The following is a 17,127-nucleotide window of genomic DNA, read 5'->3' on the forward strand; positions in this document are numbered from 1 at the left end:
GGTGACAGTATAAAATTAGAGTTTTTGTGCTATAGCAGTATATTGTTAGTATTTAGTAAGCGATTGCGTAAGCTATACCTACCGCAGTGACAGTTAATTTTACAATTTCAATAAATATTGTGTATTATAAAGGAGTTTTATGCATTTTGTTCAATGGACTAGACTACAAAGCTTTACAATAATTATTATATAATATTATAGATATAGATTATTAACATTTCTATAAATATATAAAATATTTATATCGGTACAAATGATAATATTTCTGTTTTTACATCTCTGGCGAACATTTCCTACACATTTCGGCTCAAATCATATTATTTATTTTTATATCTTTGGCGCTTATAATATGTCATACAGTCATGTGGAGAAGGATCTTATTTGAGAGGGGTTCGGACGGTTCGGTACTGTATAATTTATTATTATTATGCCGGGTCTCGAGGCGAATCAACCTTTTCTGACGCTTTAGTAATAATAATATTATCATGTTTGCGTCGATACCGCGTGAACGACGCACTGTTTCGAGTCCGAAGTTTAGCCGTCGGGTTTTCCACAGAGTAGGTACTACATATTACTCGATGGGGTTTTCGCGCACTACTAACGAAAAACGTTCATAAGACCATTGGGCGGCGGTGCACATCGGTTCCTTCACGAAAAACTCTCCGACGATTCCGTTCAACGACTGTGCGATATGAGATAAAAACAGCAACAGTAATAATCATAATACACACTATAGCAGGCTATTATGCCTTCACATTTTTGCCCGAACGATAAAATATATAATATAATATTCGTCAAATCTTCCAATCGATTACGTACAATCGTCGAAAACTACCGCCAAACACGAAATCAAGCTTTATTAGGTATTATCCGATTCGATATTAATCTTAATGATCGTGTACACGCGACGAGCATGAATACTTTCGCTATATATATGCGTCGGACGTGTATATAGTTCAATGTTATTTCCGGATGAACGGAGAAAAACAAAATTAACTAATTGAAGAATTATTGCAGGTTACAGGTTACTATAATATTGTGTGTACAGTAATAATATTTAATAATTTGAACGTCGTGTCGAATTTTTTACGTTTAAAAAAATGTATACCTACAAGGAAGTAGTAAACCAATATACTTATACTTTTTTTAGAATCACATTACCGCGTTATACACAAGTGTCGTAGTGGTTTTTTTTAAAGTAATTAAGAACGTTATTCATTAAAACAACTTAATAGGTACCTACATATTAATGTCATGAAAATAATTAATAAGCATGCAATATTTTCTCTGAAAAACGAATTGACTGAAAACGTCATGTTTTATGCTGAATAAAATCAACCTGTATAATCAGTGGCAATCCATGGGTAAGAGGAAACATACATTGACGTATGGCAAGGCGCACAATTATTTAATGAACATTGCGGTTTCAATATCGTCCATAACACACTAATTATCTCCATTGCCCTTAACCACATCATAAAAACCATCAGTAACATTACGTGGTATTATGATTGAACGTTCGGAACCGGAGCAATGATTCAACTATAATATAATATTATTATAAGGCCCATCGATAACAAGTATTTTATATTAAACTAACCAAACCTTCACGTTTTATATTATAAGACTAGATGGCCAACTAATACATATTAAATATAATTATATTTCTATATGTGACTTTGCTTCCTGTGCAGTTTCATTCATTAAAGTTTATTTAATCTTTTTTGAGTTTGAAATACGCCCTTAAACCTAGCAAGTTTATTATATTATATCTACTAATACATATAACTTATTTAATATTAATATTTCTTAATTGGTGTAATGTAATGTTTTACTAATATTTCTCAGACAAATAAAAAAAATACTAAATGTACACCAAAAATATTTTGTTTACACAAACATAATAAATTCTATTTATATACAAGTTAGTAATAAGTACCTGCATTCCGCCAGATGGCTGATGAAGTGATGAATCATGATCCTTGAATGAGGCAATGCATGCCTTTTACCCTTTGCCACTGCGGCCAGTAAAATACTTCCCATACTACAAGCTTGTCCTATGCACCAAATTGAACTATCTGGCTTAATATACATCATAGTGTCATAAATGCCTAGACCAGCTGTAACACTACCACCGGGGCTAAACAAAAATCATAAATTTATCATTCATATTATATTATTGTATACTTATACAAATAAACAATATTTTACCTGTTAATATACATATGATTGTGGCTTTTTGATTTTCAAATTGTAAAAACAATAACTGAGCTATTACCAATGAGGCGACATGATCATTGATCTAACTAATGTAAAATATTTGTTCTCATAAACATGAAATAGATTATATAGCTTAAATGTAATTACCTCTCCCATAACGCAAATTATACGTTCTTTAAGAAGTCTAGAAAATATATCATAAGAACGTTCACCACGACCAGTTTGTTCTACTACAATTGGTATAGTCAATCCACGAATACTACTGGAAATCGGGCCATTACTCAGTTGCAAAATTTTGCTCGAGTGCTGAAAATGAATTATTTAAAATTACAATATTCCGAACATTGTTGAAGTAATGAATTCAAAATATAAGATTTAGTTTTAATTTATATTTGTAAAAACAAATAGGTACAAACATTGTAATGGACATCTATATTAAATACACTTTGATCAGGAATGAACAATTTATTTTTCTGTAGTTAAATATTGTATTCACAGCAAAATAGTTGTTATGTACATTGAATGTGAATACTATAAAGTATCAAGTATGTATAATAGTTTACCTGCAATAAACTGCGAGTGTGTGACAAACTCACTTTTAATTTAAATTAATTCTAATTTACTAAATTTCAAATAACTGAAAATTAAAATTATAAGATAAATTTACAACAATAATAATACTAGTTCTCAGTTCTCACGAAAACCCAAGTAGGAATATTATTATGATAATATGATAACCGTTTATCTTTAATCTCGATGATCTCGGCTGTATCTGATAATAGGTTTCACTGATATCAGCACAATGTGAACATGTGATACGTCTATGAAAAAAACATCGAGATAAACTTTATTCTTTAATCTTCAGTTTTTAATGTACTCAAATAAAGCCATTATAATATAATACAGTTTATAGTTTATATCTATTCTCGATGGGAAAAAACTAAAAAAAATGTTGAATTGAAAAGGTCCCGTAAACAGCTCAAAACGATCAAGTATAAAAAATTATAAAATAAACATATTATCATAGTGGAAATTTCGATTATTCGTATTTGAATTACAACAAAATAATAAAATCACTCCTCGAGAAATCGAGTAAATATCCAATGTTTCAAAATAGGTACTTTTTAAAATTTTATGGTGTATAAAAATTACAAATTTACACATTCAGTGAACATTTCATGTATCTATGTGTAATTTATTTTTAGAGTTACACCAAAATCAAAATCGATTTTGCCGAAACAGATTTTGTGTAAAAATTCCCGTTTTTTTGTTTGTTTTTCCCCGCGCTTTTGAAAACTAGATTCTGGGAATTTTAAATTTCACCTCCAAAATGCACCAATTATATTCAATTTCCCACCGGAAAAGATACTATAAAGTTGAAAATCGAAGCGTTATTTCGTCTACTTATCGTGTTGTAATGTGTACACAGACACAAAAAAAAATTGAAATAATAAAACACACATTATCATTGTTAAATCAATACATTCATCGCTTTGCTTAGAAACTAAAATGTATGATGAAAAAACTTAAAAAGAAACTATAACGATTAATTTTTAAAATTTTTTTGTCGACAATAATTTAAAAAAAGGTGGGCAAGTGGGTGTCGCTCTGCTGTACATTAGGTTACAAGTGGGTCACTGTAATGGATGGTGTTAAATTTGAATTCAATGATATAATTAAATATCATTGCATAAGAAAAACGATTCTGAGCGAAGAGTCATTGCTATTGTATTATCATGTAAACCCAATCGGTGTAAATGCAACAATTCTGGTCGACTTTGTAACTCAAAGTGCCATATTAGTTGTGTATGTGATTATAATCATAGGCAGATATTGGGAGGAACTTGGAGAGGCTTAAGTCCCCCCTGAATGTAACAAACCACACTAGATGTCAAAATAAATTGTGTATTTTAATATACCTATGTACACTTGGTGCATCTGCTAGAATAAAGTAGGAGTACTGAGTAGCCACTAGTTAGTAGGTTGAAGCGTTTAAAAATGTATGTTTACGCTAATGGATAAGACAAAAATGTCAAGCCCCCCCCACGGATAGTGGGGGGGTTGGGTGTACATTTGCACCAACATTTTTTTTAAAACGCCTTCTTTGGCCTGCCAACAACAAATATAAGCGCTGATGTGTTTTATATTTTTTCAGTATTAAAAAAAAATGTATTGTACTATAATGTTTCATTTCCAAGAATGTTTGATGTGGTTTTGTGGTCCCACAATATTATAATAATTATTGATAAAATTATAACACAAGCGTTGTAAAGAAGGGTACCCATAAAATAAATTTCTGGTTTTATTAAGCTATATTATGGATTTTGAGTATACAGGGAGAAATGTGTAAGTTATGTTCGGTTGGGTATTTTATTATAAAGGTGTTTTATGCCCATTACCAATACATTTATTTACCAAGTGTAAATTTAACAATATTGTGATATTTTCATACAAGTGACATATTAAATAAATTATACAAATATTCTACATTTTTTGCCCCAACTTGACCCCCCCCCCCCCCTCCAAAAAAAGGTTTTCTATGTGGCCTGCTAATGATTTGAATGGCTTGCAAACATTTTGGCACCAATAAAAAAAAAGTTGAAATGATGCCCCTGCAGTTTGCGAGATTGCCCGTAACATATATATATATATATATAAATAAGATCACCTAAAAGTATAAATCGAGTCACAGAATAATTCAAATCGTAATACCAGAAACTATCCTCGTTAAAGTATTATAGGTATAATATTATTTTATCAATAATAGTCTTTAGAAAAATGAACGCGCTCGAAATTCTAATGCTGCGGGCCGACGAGAACGATAAACATATTACTGGCCGGCTAGTAGTAATACACGTCGTCGTCGTCTGGGAAATTTTCTCGGAGATCGGTCTCTGTGTTGGACGATTTGTATTTAGCTCATTAGCAATTCTCGATTAAATCCCAACGTACACGTATACATATTATCTTCGCTCAAACAGAAGATGGCAACTAACTATTATAACATCGACGCTGTAAACGTCATATTGCTCGAAATCTTAGAAGACATTGTTGTCAACATTATGGATGGCACTTACGCTGACGAAACAGACGAATATCTCGTGGGTTTAGTTACCCTTCTTCTGTCTGCCATTGATTCGGGCGCTACTACTGCGAGTGGCGACGATCAGACCCTGGAGTCGGAGCCTGAAGGACAAAATCCGATTCTTGGAGGCGCAGATGGACAGGAGTTCGACGAAGACGCCGAGGAGTCCGTCTCCTTGCACAGTGGTGGATTGCCGAGCGGCGATGCGCTGTCATCTGCAGCAGAGTCGGAGCTTGCTCCGATCCCAGAGGCAGCACCGCTCGGCCACAACAACACTGTCCAGGAAGACGACAATTCGAAAATTTCGGAAGCAGAAGAGGACCATTCCGTTTTGTTGGCGAGCAGCTGTACGTCGTCGTGTGGGGACGCGCCGTCTTCGGAGTCGGGGCCTGTCAATCCCACTCCGACTCCTGAGGTCGGACCACTCGACGACGTTTTGCGTACAGAAGACGTGCTGGATGAGAAAATTGAGCCAGCCAGGGGTATAGTTGTAAAAAATAGTCTTGGTGAGCTGGTCGGTTGGCTGGACCCGGCGGCAGCACCCGGAAAAATCGATCCACCTCGTACGAGGTGGAAAAGCGTGAGACGCTTTTTCCGGGCTCTGTGCTGCTGCCGATGAGAACCCGTCCGCAGCTCACCCCCTGGTCGTAGACGACGGGCAGGATGACGGTGACACAGAGGAGGGGAGGATGTGAGAAAGAGCACGGACGGTGCGCGGCGGTAAGTCACCCACGCACGTTCTCCGGTCACCCGCGGCGCGACGGGTTGTTCGCGGGCGTAGCGCGCTCGGTCGTCTTTGACGCGCGAGACCCTCTGGCGGCTCGGCGAGCGCCCGGCTGCAGTTACGGTCACGTGGAGCGGCGGCGACGGACGACGGCGACGACACGGCGGCTAGTAGTAGAGGTACCGGCGCGGGCAACGATTCCCCGCCCCGACGGTACACCGACGATGACGACGGCGATGGCGACTCGGTGCGACGGCAGCGGCGGAGACCTTGGCACGGGGTGAGTGGTATGGAGATTTGCGTGCTAGGAACACGGGGACGTCAGCGCCGCCGGATCCAAGGAAACTCAACGGTTTCGGGGTCTGGCGGCGCGCGACTTCACCACCGCGGCGGCGGAACGAAGAAGCGGCCGAGGGGACAACGCCAGGTCGAAAATCACCGAGAGTCGAGGATCGCGCTGCGGTCCGCTGACTCTCGCCTTTTCGCCCCGCGGTAATCCCACATTGGCCGCTTCGCTCGTCCCCGCCGGTTCCGCAGCGCAAAATCTCGATTCGCTCGCTCCGTGTCTTGGTCTTTGCCGTCCGTCGGCAGAGTCGTCGCGCCGTCGACCGTCAACGCGCACAACATCGCGCACTATAGCCGCCGTTCGTCGCCGACATCCGTGGTCGCTCCGCGGCCGTATCAGTTTGGCCTCGCCGGCTGGGCAAGGTCGTCAAGCGTCCGAGCAAACGCGCCCGCGACATACTCGGCAACCCGCGGGACAGGTCGTGAGAACGTGCAGAGGTGACCAGTGGCCAATAGTAACATTGCATATATCCGCACCAAAATTCGCCATCTTGCATCCTCTCCCCCTTGTTGATTGTGTCCTGACCTCCTGCCTGACGTATTTTTTTTTCCTTTTATTTCTTTAAATTATTTCAAATTGTCAAATTTTATTATTGATAGCCAATGTGTTATTTTTTTTCAATCAAAATACCATTTCTGTTTTGAAAAATATTATTCATACATTTTTGTATTATCTTTTGTTTTTGTTATTAATAAATACATTTTGTGAAAAAATATTGTTTCTTTTTTTTTCGTTTTGTCGAGTGTATACCTAATCAATTGTTACAGATTTAACGACTAAAAAATCGTGAAAATATATAATTTAAATAAAAAAATTCGTTAGTTAATTATACAGAGTATAAACATAGTATAAACGCTACACGGATATTATAATATGTACCAAGAAATATTTAAGGCATCAAACACTAAAGGCGACGAAAACTGTTGAATAAATCATAAAATAACGTATTACACCGCGGCGGGAACGACATGAACAGTTTATTAACTATACGATACGAGGGTTCTAAATAACAATATGTATTTGTAGAACGTGCGAACGTCAATATAGTCGAATAGTATATAGTTAATACAAAATAATTTAAAAAAAATGATTTAATAGCTGCATGTCGAAAAATAATATTGTTTGAAAACATTTCGGTTGAAATTTGAACCCTTAAACCCCCATGTATACGTGCATGTATATCATATTATTTTCTACATAATTATTATTGACTTGAGTTGTAATATCCTAATGTGAACAAAACTTGTAACAGGTACCTTTTCCCTAATCTTTTATACTAGGAAATCACTTTTTGACAGTTGTACAATAATATAATAACTATATGTATAACCACACAAAAGGTAGACCTTTAACAATAATGGAAAATGCAATAAATTTTCGAAGCACGTATATAACATAAATACAAAATAATATGAATATACCGTTTACGCGAAGTGTCAATAATAATAATATTTAATAATATGATTGCGTCATAAAGATATTATAAGATATTATAGTTTTTGATAACAATTGCTTATATGATTTTAAAGTTTCTTCAGTGGCGTATATGGTGGGATGAAGGGGGGGGGGAGGTTAAATATTCTACCTATATTAGCCAATTAAAGTTAGTTAGCATATGGTATTATATTTGATGATATTATTGTGAATAAAGTAATTTACGCGGAGCATTGTTTTAAATTTTCAATCCTTAGATATAAAAGTTGAACATTTTATACATTTTTGACTACAAAATAATTATAAAATTTTGTTAAAATTCGAACTTTAAATGCTTATAAAAAAATTGTGAATATGGATTTTTAATATTTTCCATCTGTCTTTGAAACAATATATTAGGAGCCTTTTATACATTTTTAGCTAAGAAATAATTTTTTAATTTTAAATATTATACATTTTGTCATAATTCGAAATATATATTTATAAAAAAAATGTTGCCTATGTATTATTAATATTTTTTAACTGTTATATATAGCAGTATACTACTTATATAGTGACAATATTAGGAACCTTGTATTACATTTTCAAGCTTTTTGACCCAACAAATAAAATTGTATTGACAATTATAGAAAAAAAAAAATCAAAATAATTGATTATTGTTTTATCGACACAAAAAATGTATAAAAATAAAAAATAAAACACATCATTGTAAAATCAATACATTCATCGCTCAGCTCAGAAACTAAAACTATTTATATAGGCATCTAATAATTTACCTCTGAAGTCTGAATAATTTTTTAAAAACGTAAATACCTACTAAATATTTATTGCACACGAAAATCGATTTTGAGCGAAGACTAATTCATTAATCGTTATGATAGGTTACTTTAATAATTGAATAATTGTGCCTACTATAACTACTTTAAATTAAATTGTATAACGGCTTAGTGCCTCATTAGTGCTATAATATAATAAGGCATATTTTATAGTTTTATACATAAATAGCTCTTCAAACGTCGTTGGGGGAGACCACCAAAGCCCCCGGGGTTGGCGAGGAGTGTTGTCGATGTCGGAAGCCGCATTGGTCTCGCGGAGGTCTGGTGATAAGGATCTGTGAAAAAAATTAGTGATAAAGATTTTGGATTTATGATAAGATTAGTGGATTAGTGATAAGAACGGTGGATTTATGATAAAGATGGTCGATTAGTGATAAGTAAAGTGGATTAGTGATAAGGATATTGGATGATTGATAAGGATGTTGGATTAATGATAAGAATGGTGGATTTGTGATAAGGATGGTGGATTAGTTAACCGGATAGCTGTAAGTTTTTTACTGCCCCCGTCAAAAACGCCAAATCAAGTAATAAAATTCAAATATTTCGGACGGTCCAACTAATCATAAGCCACCTCGATTTATTTGGGGTCTAGCAGGTCAGTCACCTACCTCGACGTTAGACTTATATGTCTCAGAAACAGGTATGCACTATACAACGTTCGTTAGTGCTGCAGAAACTTCAAATTAAGTAATAAATTACGTGAAAAAAAAAATGTAAAACATTTTGGGCGTCCATGCAAATCATATAGCCGCCGTCTTTTTTTGAGTGCCTAGCAGGTCAGTCACCTCGAATGACGTTCGCCGTAGTAATAAGGATAGGCTATCCGACTTCGTCGGATAGCGGACAATGTGCGACGGCTAGATCACGTCGTCAGGTATGCATCCGACTGCGTCGAATCACGGATAGCGTTCATTACTGTCACCGAGAACACAAAAATAAATTACGTAAAAAAAATACAAAACATTTCGGGGGTCCATGAAAATCATATAGCCACTGTCTTTTTATGGGTGTCTAGCAGGTCAGTCACCTCGAATGACGTTCGCCGTAGTAATAAGGGTAGACTACTGGGCGGACAATGTACGACGGCCGGGTCACGTCATCAGGTATGCAATCCGACTGCGTCGAATCACGGACAGCGGTCATTACTGTCACCGAAAACACAAAATTAAGTAATAAATTCAAAACATTTCGGGCGCATATATTCAAGTCTGTATAAGATAGTAATAGCGACACGACGGTGGAGCTCTCCGCGATGTCAATCGGCCCCCGGGACTCGTCGCGAACGAAGTGCGGCCTACATATCTAGGAGGGAACGCGAATAAGGTTTCAACGGAACTGTACGGAGTCCGAAAAGGCGGCAAAACTCGAATTTTGAAAAAAATCGTAAAATTTTCGTTAACTACGAATAATATAGGCGGAAGTGATAGCAAAAGGTAAATAACGAAAAAAAAAATACGGATTATCACGGCCGCCGCCAATTCACGACAATCCCGGCGGCCGGCATCGAAACCACGACCCGCAAGTCATCCGCACATACGCCTAAACCTACCTGCCTACCTATCGAGTTGAAAACTGAAGTCAAATCTATGACTCTTAAACCGTAATGCGCGAAAAAATCTAACCCTCCGACGCATATATTCAAGCCTGTATATAGTAATAACGACGTGACGCCGCTAAATTAATTATTGTTGTTTATCAAATTACTTATTTAAAAACTATATTTACTAAACGTACCTACATAAGCAATATCAAACAGTATAGCCATATCATTATACATTATAACTACCAGACTTTACTGAAATATATGAAGATCTATTTGCTTTATTGTATTATATGGTATCTGCAGCATTATAATTTTTAATTTCCTCAACCAATCAAGTCACCTAAAAACTGTAATGAATTACTATATAGTTATATTGTACTATTGTCTATTCAAGTAAAGAACCATATAATCCAACCCTTGTTAAATAATACAGGTGGGTTGCTCAATAAATGTGTAGATAATAAAATAGTATTAATTAAATATTAATTATTAAATAGTTTAATAGTATAGTCATATCATAATACAATTTAACTGCCAGAATTTAATTAAATACATAATAAGTTATATTTTGTCTATTAATATACATAATTTGATTCACCTAAAAACTGTAATATTTTATTATATATTTAATATTTAACCACATAATCGTTTGACATGGGCTCAAAACCTACCTATATAGTATAGTCATATCATTATACATTACCTCAACCAATTAACTCACTTGAACTATAATATATTAAGCACGACATATTATATATATGTACGTTAGTTATGTTACTATTGTCTATTCGAGTAGTTAATTTATTATGTATTAAATAGTTTATTTCATATAATACTCATAATTAAACCTACCTATATAAGTTGTTTCAAATAGTATATAGTCATATAATCATACAATTTAATTTCCAGACCTTAATTAAATACATACATTTTTACTATGTTTATTTATATTGTATTATTAAAAATCTGTAACATCGTTTGTATTTTACACCAAATTTGACTCACCTAAAAACTGTAGTACCCGCTACATAGTATATTATATTTTTAATATTTAATATTTTACCACATATTCGAGCTCATGTAAAACGATTAATTAACGATTAATCCTATAGTATTCTTAGTCAAATCAAAATATTATTTAATATAAATTGATATTTTCAACAGATTAATAACTATTATAGTAGCTAAGTAAATATAACGTTTTTTTTCTATGGGGAAACTAGGTTTCAAAGTCCCATATCGGGCCTTCACTCCTCGTATTAAAGGTACAAACACGTATTATTATGACACAACCGTTATTGAAATTCTTCAATATAAAAACAAGAAAGTTATTTTGAAATTCAAAAAATATCTCTTATTGTAAGTAGTTGTAAAGTAAAATGTATGTAGAGAAAACTGCTCAATGACGTTGTTTGGTTATTTTCTCCACGTCAGCGACAGTTCAATTTGTGAGATGATAGGCATGTGTGACTCTGTCTTTTGGATGTTTTCGTTAGATGATTAAGTTGTTAATAATATATTGTCGTTTATCGTTTTTATTTCATCACTGAGTTCTATGACAATGTTTATTGATTTTCTAAGACACTTATTTTATAAATAAATTATATTTCCGGTAAACGTCGGTGTACTTTAGTTTAGTTAAGCTTTACCCACAAATCGCAATAATTATATGGTTTACGCTTGTTTGGTCTTCAATTTTGTATATTTCGTTCAGAGTGAACGGCGCATATAAAGCTTGGTTCCTTACTGACTCGGATGTGAGTTTAATATTTATGATTTTAATTCATTAACCAAAATTAATAACACTTATGAGTTACGATATAAGTACCGGAAAAGTGGATAACAGTGTTTTGTAGCTAAATTGCCTATCCAATACGCCGTGTAATAATAAAATAAATAATCCTTAATATATTATATTATATTATTATTATATAAGAGAACGGGCCTTTTTTATGTTCCCATTTTGTGACGACGCTATTAAACTTTTTTCCAATTTTTTTTTTTCACAGAGTTGTTCCAAATACCTTCTTGAGTGTCACCACGTCGCCCGATTTTCAAAATGTTGTTTTGAAAGGGTTGAAATCGGTAAAAATAAATTTGTACGTGTAATTTGTACATCTAAATTCATATAATAATAACAATAGCCGATAACGGCAAATACGGTACGGCACAGCGGCCTAAGGGTTTCCAGCAACCTGACCTTTTTTTTGTGTGTGCATTTTATTAACAATCTATCTATCCATCTATCTATATATATATATATATAAATATCTATTAAATAGATCTATATCTTACTATATATATATCTATTAATTATACATTTCCCTTGGACGCTGCAAAAATTTGGCTAATTCTTTTTTTGTTGTGTTCGTAATATTGTCAGAAGACGGTTCTTAACTCTTAAATAAGATAATTTTAAGAAAATCCACTGGAAAAGTAGGAAATCAGGATGAAGGTGTCATCTGTCTGGTAAGAACAGAAACTAAATAATAATAAATTTTTGTTTATTGAATAATGAATATAATTTTAGACCTGTAGCTATAAAGCTTAGTAAAAATGGTATTCCTAAGACTTATTTTTTGATACATGCACATTGTCATATCAACGTATTAATAAAACATTACATACTTATAAGTTATAATATTGCCAATTTAGTATTTCACCTAAGGTAACTTTTGCCCGGGCAACGGCAGATGGAACAGCTAGTAATATTAATAGTACTAGCTGTATATACTAGTAATTATTAAGATACCAGGAAATATGGTATTAGTGAATGTAAAAACACCAACATAAAGAATATGAAAGTAACGTAGAATGCGTGCACAGGTTTTTCGGTAATCTCGTGATTCTTACCATTTAAATACTTTAATATTGCGTTTTCTTGTATACAACTGCATTTGATATTTTTGCTTATTGCAATAAATAGTTATGAGCGTTTTAATATGTGATCAAGTCAATAGAACTTGCAATATAATTATTGAACTTTGAAATCATCCCAACAGATTTGATCCGAATACTAAATTATAAATATATTTCATCCTGATATATTATAAGGTGTAATGCCATTTCGGTCTAATATATAAAATAATTTTAGATTTACCGTCTGATATTTACAAAACTATCATTGGAATATAATGATTTTGAACAGTCTTGTAGTTTTGTTTCAATCGTATGGATATTAGTTAGTAAATAATTCTAAACATTTCTAGAGATATTTGAAGTTGATAGAATCATAAACTGAAATATAAAATATTAAAATTAAATTTAAATTTATAAATCTATAGTTTAAAAAATATTAATCGATGATATAAATGTACATATTATAAATAAATAAATTCTGTTAATCTTATGTTTGTTTGTTACGATATTTCGTTCTTAAAACCGTGTGTGGTAGTTATTGGGTGGGTCCCACATGAGTTGAGTTTTCTTTCTCAACAACAAAAAATAAAATAACTTCTATAATGATAAGGCTTTTAGGGGGCTTTTAAAATTATGACGATTCATTATTAAGTGGATTATATTTTTATACAAAGTTATATATTTACAGATTTGGTTTAACAGTAACATCGACGATATTACACAAATTGTCAAATTTTAAAATTAGCACCACACTGTATCATCAAATCATATTCCGTACATAGGTACAAGTATGCGCTTTGTAAAACATTCTGGGATTTCTGGACCTTCCACGAAAGTGGGTCGAAAGTTATACGTGAGCTTATTAGACGGTAACATCGGCATACTGAAGAGCCTTTTTATTTTCCGAACTCCATCAGCGTATAATACTTGTGACTAGACGTACACACTAATTTTACAATAATGTAAACATAAAATACATAATAGAAGGTACGCCCATTACACTTATAAGTAGGAAACTTTTGAAAACTAATCGTCCGAAACGCGATCACGTCGAACGGAGTTTTTTACGAACATGGTCGATCAAATCTAGGCTAGACATCGGGCTTTCCAATCTAAAACTAATCTGGTCCATCAAATCCGGATTTAACTACGGCTGCGGGCTTGCGATGGAATTTAAATTTGTTTTTATATTTTATAAAGCTTCATAAACGGAGAATTTGTTTCAGGCCGTGAGTAATAGTGATTATTTTAACGTGATTTTTATTTCGAATTTTATGGCTTTTTTCATTTTAATTTATATTAACATTTCAGCTTTAAAAAAAATATATATTTATGTTCATGAATCACTGATGAATTATAATAGAATTATAATTATTTAAATCGCTTAACACAGCATAGCTCTAAATTGTTTGTATACATATATAAATAGAATAATGTCATGCGCATTTTACGTTGGAATTTGATTTCACCTTTAGTATTTAGAACTCTGTAATTATCACTATTATCAGTAATGCAAGACTACGCGAAGTTAGCTTGATTACTATCGTTCAATCACATATGTTTTAGATGAATTACCATTAAATTAAATTATATTAATTGACAAGCCGTGTCACAGTTGCTTTTAATTGCAATATATAATAAATAGACTAAGAAGTGTTACACTTTTAGAACTATGTTATCACTGTTATCATATTTTATCAGTGTTGTAACGTTCCACGAAGTAAGGTTGATGGCGACTCTCTCAATCACACATTTTTTAAGATGAAAGTAACATTAAATGAAATTGTATTAATTTACTAACAGAATCACAGAAGTACAGAAGCTTTTAACTTTGTAATAAAATAAATACCCCAAGATGTGTTACTAATTCTAGCTGCAGGCACTATTTATAAACATACAATACTCGCACCTCTTTTCATACTTTTCGATCCGGAGTGTAATGGATCGCGTCCACAATGTCTACCTACTACAACTGTCTACTGTGCTTGGAAAATTCATTCATATAAAACGTCTAGTTTTCAAGATCTTTATTACAATTAGTTATGTAGAACTCACATGATGTACATGTCCTCGAGGCTCGAAATATGTATGAAACACCACAACCTCTTGATACGATGATAATATTATAACTAATATAAGAAAGTATGGATACATCATCAATCATAATATAGGTAAGCAGGTAATAAACTTTTAATAAACTTCACAAAAAAGTTTATTAGTATTTGTTATATTTTATCTACTTTTTATACAAATCTTGATTATCACCTATATAATATTATGATATTTTAGTTTATAAATATGGAGTGTTTAAGTATTTTAAAAATGTATTTTTTTTATATTTTATTTTTATTTTTCTTTGTATTTTTATTCAATACATTGTAACATATTAGGAACGTTTGCTCGTATTCCAACACGGACCACTGATCCCATTCATTTTCTAATCTCAGACCACCGGCAATTGTTTGAATAGCTAATCCATCCGTCTCCTCCCAGAGGAGTTACCGCTCAATATCAAACTGAATAAGTGATGAACTGATAAACAATTCGATATTAACGCGAAGTAATCTTACTTTACTAATGTATGTGTGTTTGCATGTTAGGGCAGAATATCAATGAATGAAAAGCTGACATTTCGCGAGAAATCACGTAGCTATAGATGGCAAATCGAACGGGGAAATTCATAATAATCAAAACTCATATTTTGGACATAATTTATCTAGTAAGGGTAGGTTATATTATTATATATTTGTGTGTCTCCGGATTTAATTGCACGTCATTGCTTAAGTATTTTCTGCACGACTAAAATATATGGTGTAGCTATAAATATAATTTAACTATTATCTACACAACTCTATACAGTACTATACAATAATAAAAAAAAAAAACAATATTTTTAGTAAATTTTAAATTAAAATAATCTGGATTTTTTGTACTCTGCGGGATACATTTGTTTTAGTTAAATTTCCGTTTTACCTTAATTTTTATTTTGTCTTTTCCGGCGCTTTTGAAAACACATATCATTGTATAATCAATAAATTCATTGCTCCATCACTCATAATCTAAAATAAGTTTTAAAATAGGTGTCCCATTAAGATGACCTAATCTTTACATTAATAAAAAGTTTCCGAAACATCTTGTCGATATTCTGCGTAGAACAAAAAACATAATATATTGTGTTTTTCAACTAGGTAGCAGATAGATGATTGGAGAACAATGATAAAAAATACTAAAGTCTACAACTAAAGTACAACAGTAAGCAATAGTGTAATTACAGTTAAAACGGAATTATAACTTTTGCGAGAAGGAGAGTTAGGTATATGTATATGTTTATTGTCTAGGCATTCGTTCGTTTGCACAACAATAATTATAATATACACATGTTTCAATTTGTAAAATTTAATTTTCTCGGAAATAAACTAGACTGCTGCCGAGGGTGGTTTTAAAACGATTTTTTAAAGCTCCGGATGAATGTTGTCGCACATCACAAAAAAACCAAAATGATCTTCATTAAGGACCATTATATTAATATATCTTCTTCTGCATTGTGCATTTTGCGCTTATAAAATGTCATAACAATATCATTGTCCCGGTAACGTTTTACAACAATGATAGTACATAGATATGGGTACTTATATGGTTACTAAGGCTATGATTAAACAATACCCATATACATACTTAATAATAATAATATAATGTGCCCATTGTAGTATACAGCTCGAAGTTTAAAATGCATTTAAATGCGAGTCAGTTACATATACCAGTCCGTATTTTGTTTCAGTCAGAAGAATGGAAACTCAGAAATCGTGGAAGAAATTGTATACATAATAATATAAATGAAGCGAAATCAGACATACAGCATTAAAATAATTAATATAACCTGCGTCCAGCACAATACGACGTTACGGGTGGATATCGTAATAATAATAATAATAACAATAGTATAATAATATATGACGTATTCTATACGTATTTTGTTTTCATGATATTTAATCAAGTAATAGTATTATATTATGGTAATGTAAACGAAAAAAGATTTTGAGATCTTCAAGAGTTTGCGGTGGTAAATATAAAAACAGTAAA

At 33.1% G+C, this 17,127-nt stretch overlaps 2 protein-coding genes across 2 annotated transcripts; one reads left to right on the forward strand and one right to left on the reverse strand.

The window, feature by feature from the left end:
* Window positions 1-571: 571 nt before the first annotated feature.
* On the reverse strand, window positions 572-4,158 carry LOC132948323 (ATP-dependent Clp protease proteolytic subunit-like). Its single transcript, XM_061018746.1, is given in 8 exon segments — window positions 572-682; window positions 1,940-1,963; window positions 1,966-2,140; window positions 2,212-2,227; window positions 2,230-2,302; window positions 2,368-2,526; window positions 2,784-2,815; window positions 4,140-4,158. Coding segments are annotated over 8 exon segments (609 nt in total).
* Window positions 4,159-5,204: 1,046 nt separating this feature from the next.
* On the forward strand, window positions 5,205-5,924 carry LOC132948263 (uncharacterized). The gene is made up of 2 exons (XM_061018666.1): window positions 5,205-5,652; window positions 5,755-5,924. Exons 1-2 carry the CDS (start codon window positions 5,205-5,207, stop codon window positions 5,922-5,924), a joined length of 618 nt encoding a protein of 205 aa, XP_060874649.1.
* Window positions 5,925-17,127: the final 11,203 nt, after the last annotated feature.

This window comes from Metopolophium dirhodum, chromosome 7, assembly GCF_019925205.1.
Source record: "Metopolophium dirhodum isolate CAU chromosome 7, ASM1992520v1, whole genome shotgun sequence".
NCBI classification, from domain to species: Eukaryota; Metazoa; Arthropoda; class Insecta; order Hemiptera; family Aphididae; genus Metopolophium; species Metopolophium dirhodum.

What these genes read in the sequence shown, in the direction of transcription:
- LOC132948263 (XM_061018666.1), top strand. Translation starts at nt 5,205, where the DNA reads ATGGCAACTAACTATTATAACATCGACGCTGTAAACGTCATATTGCTC. An exon ending in CGTTTTGTTGGCGAGCAGCT is followed by an intron (nt 5,653 to 5,754) that starts GTACGTCGTCGT and finishes TGCGTACAGAAG; the next exon opens with ACGTGCTGGATGAGAAAATT.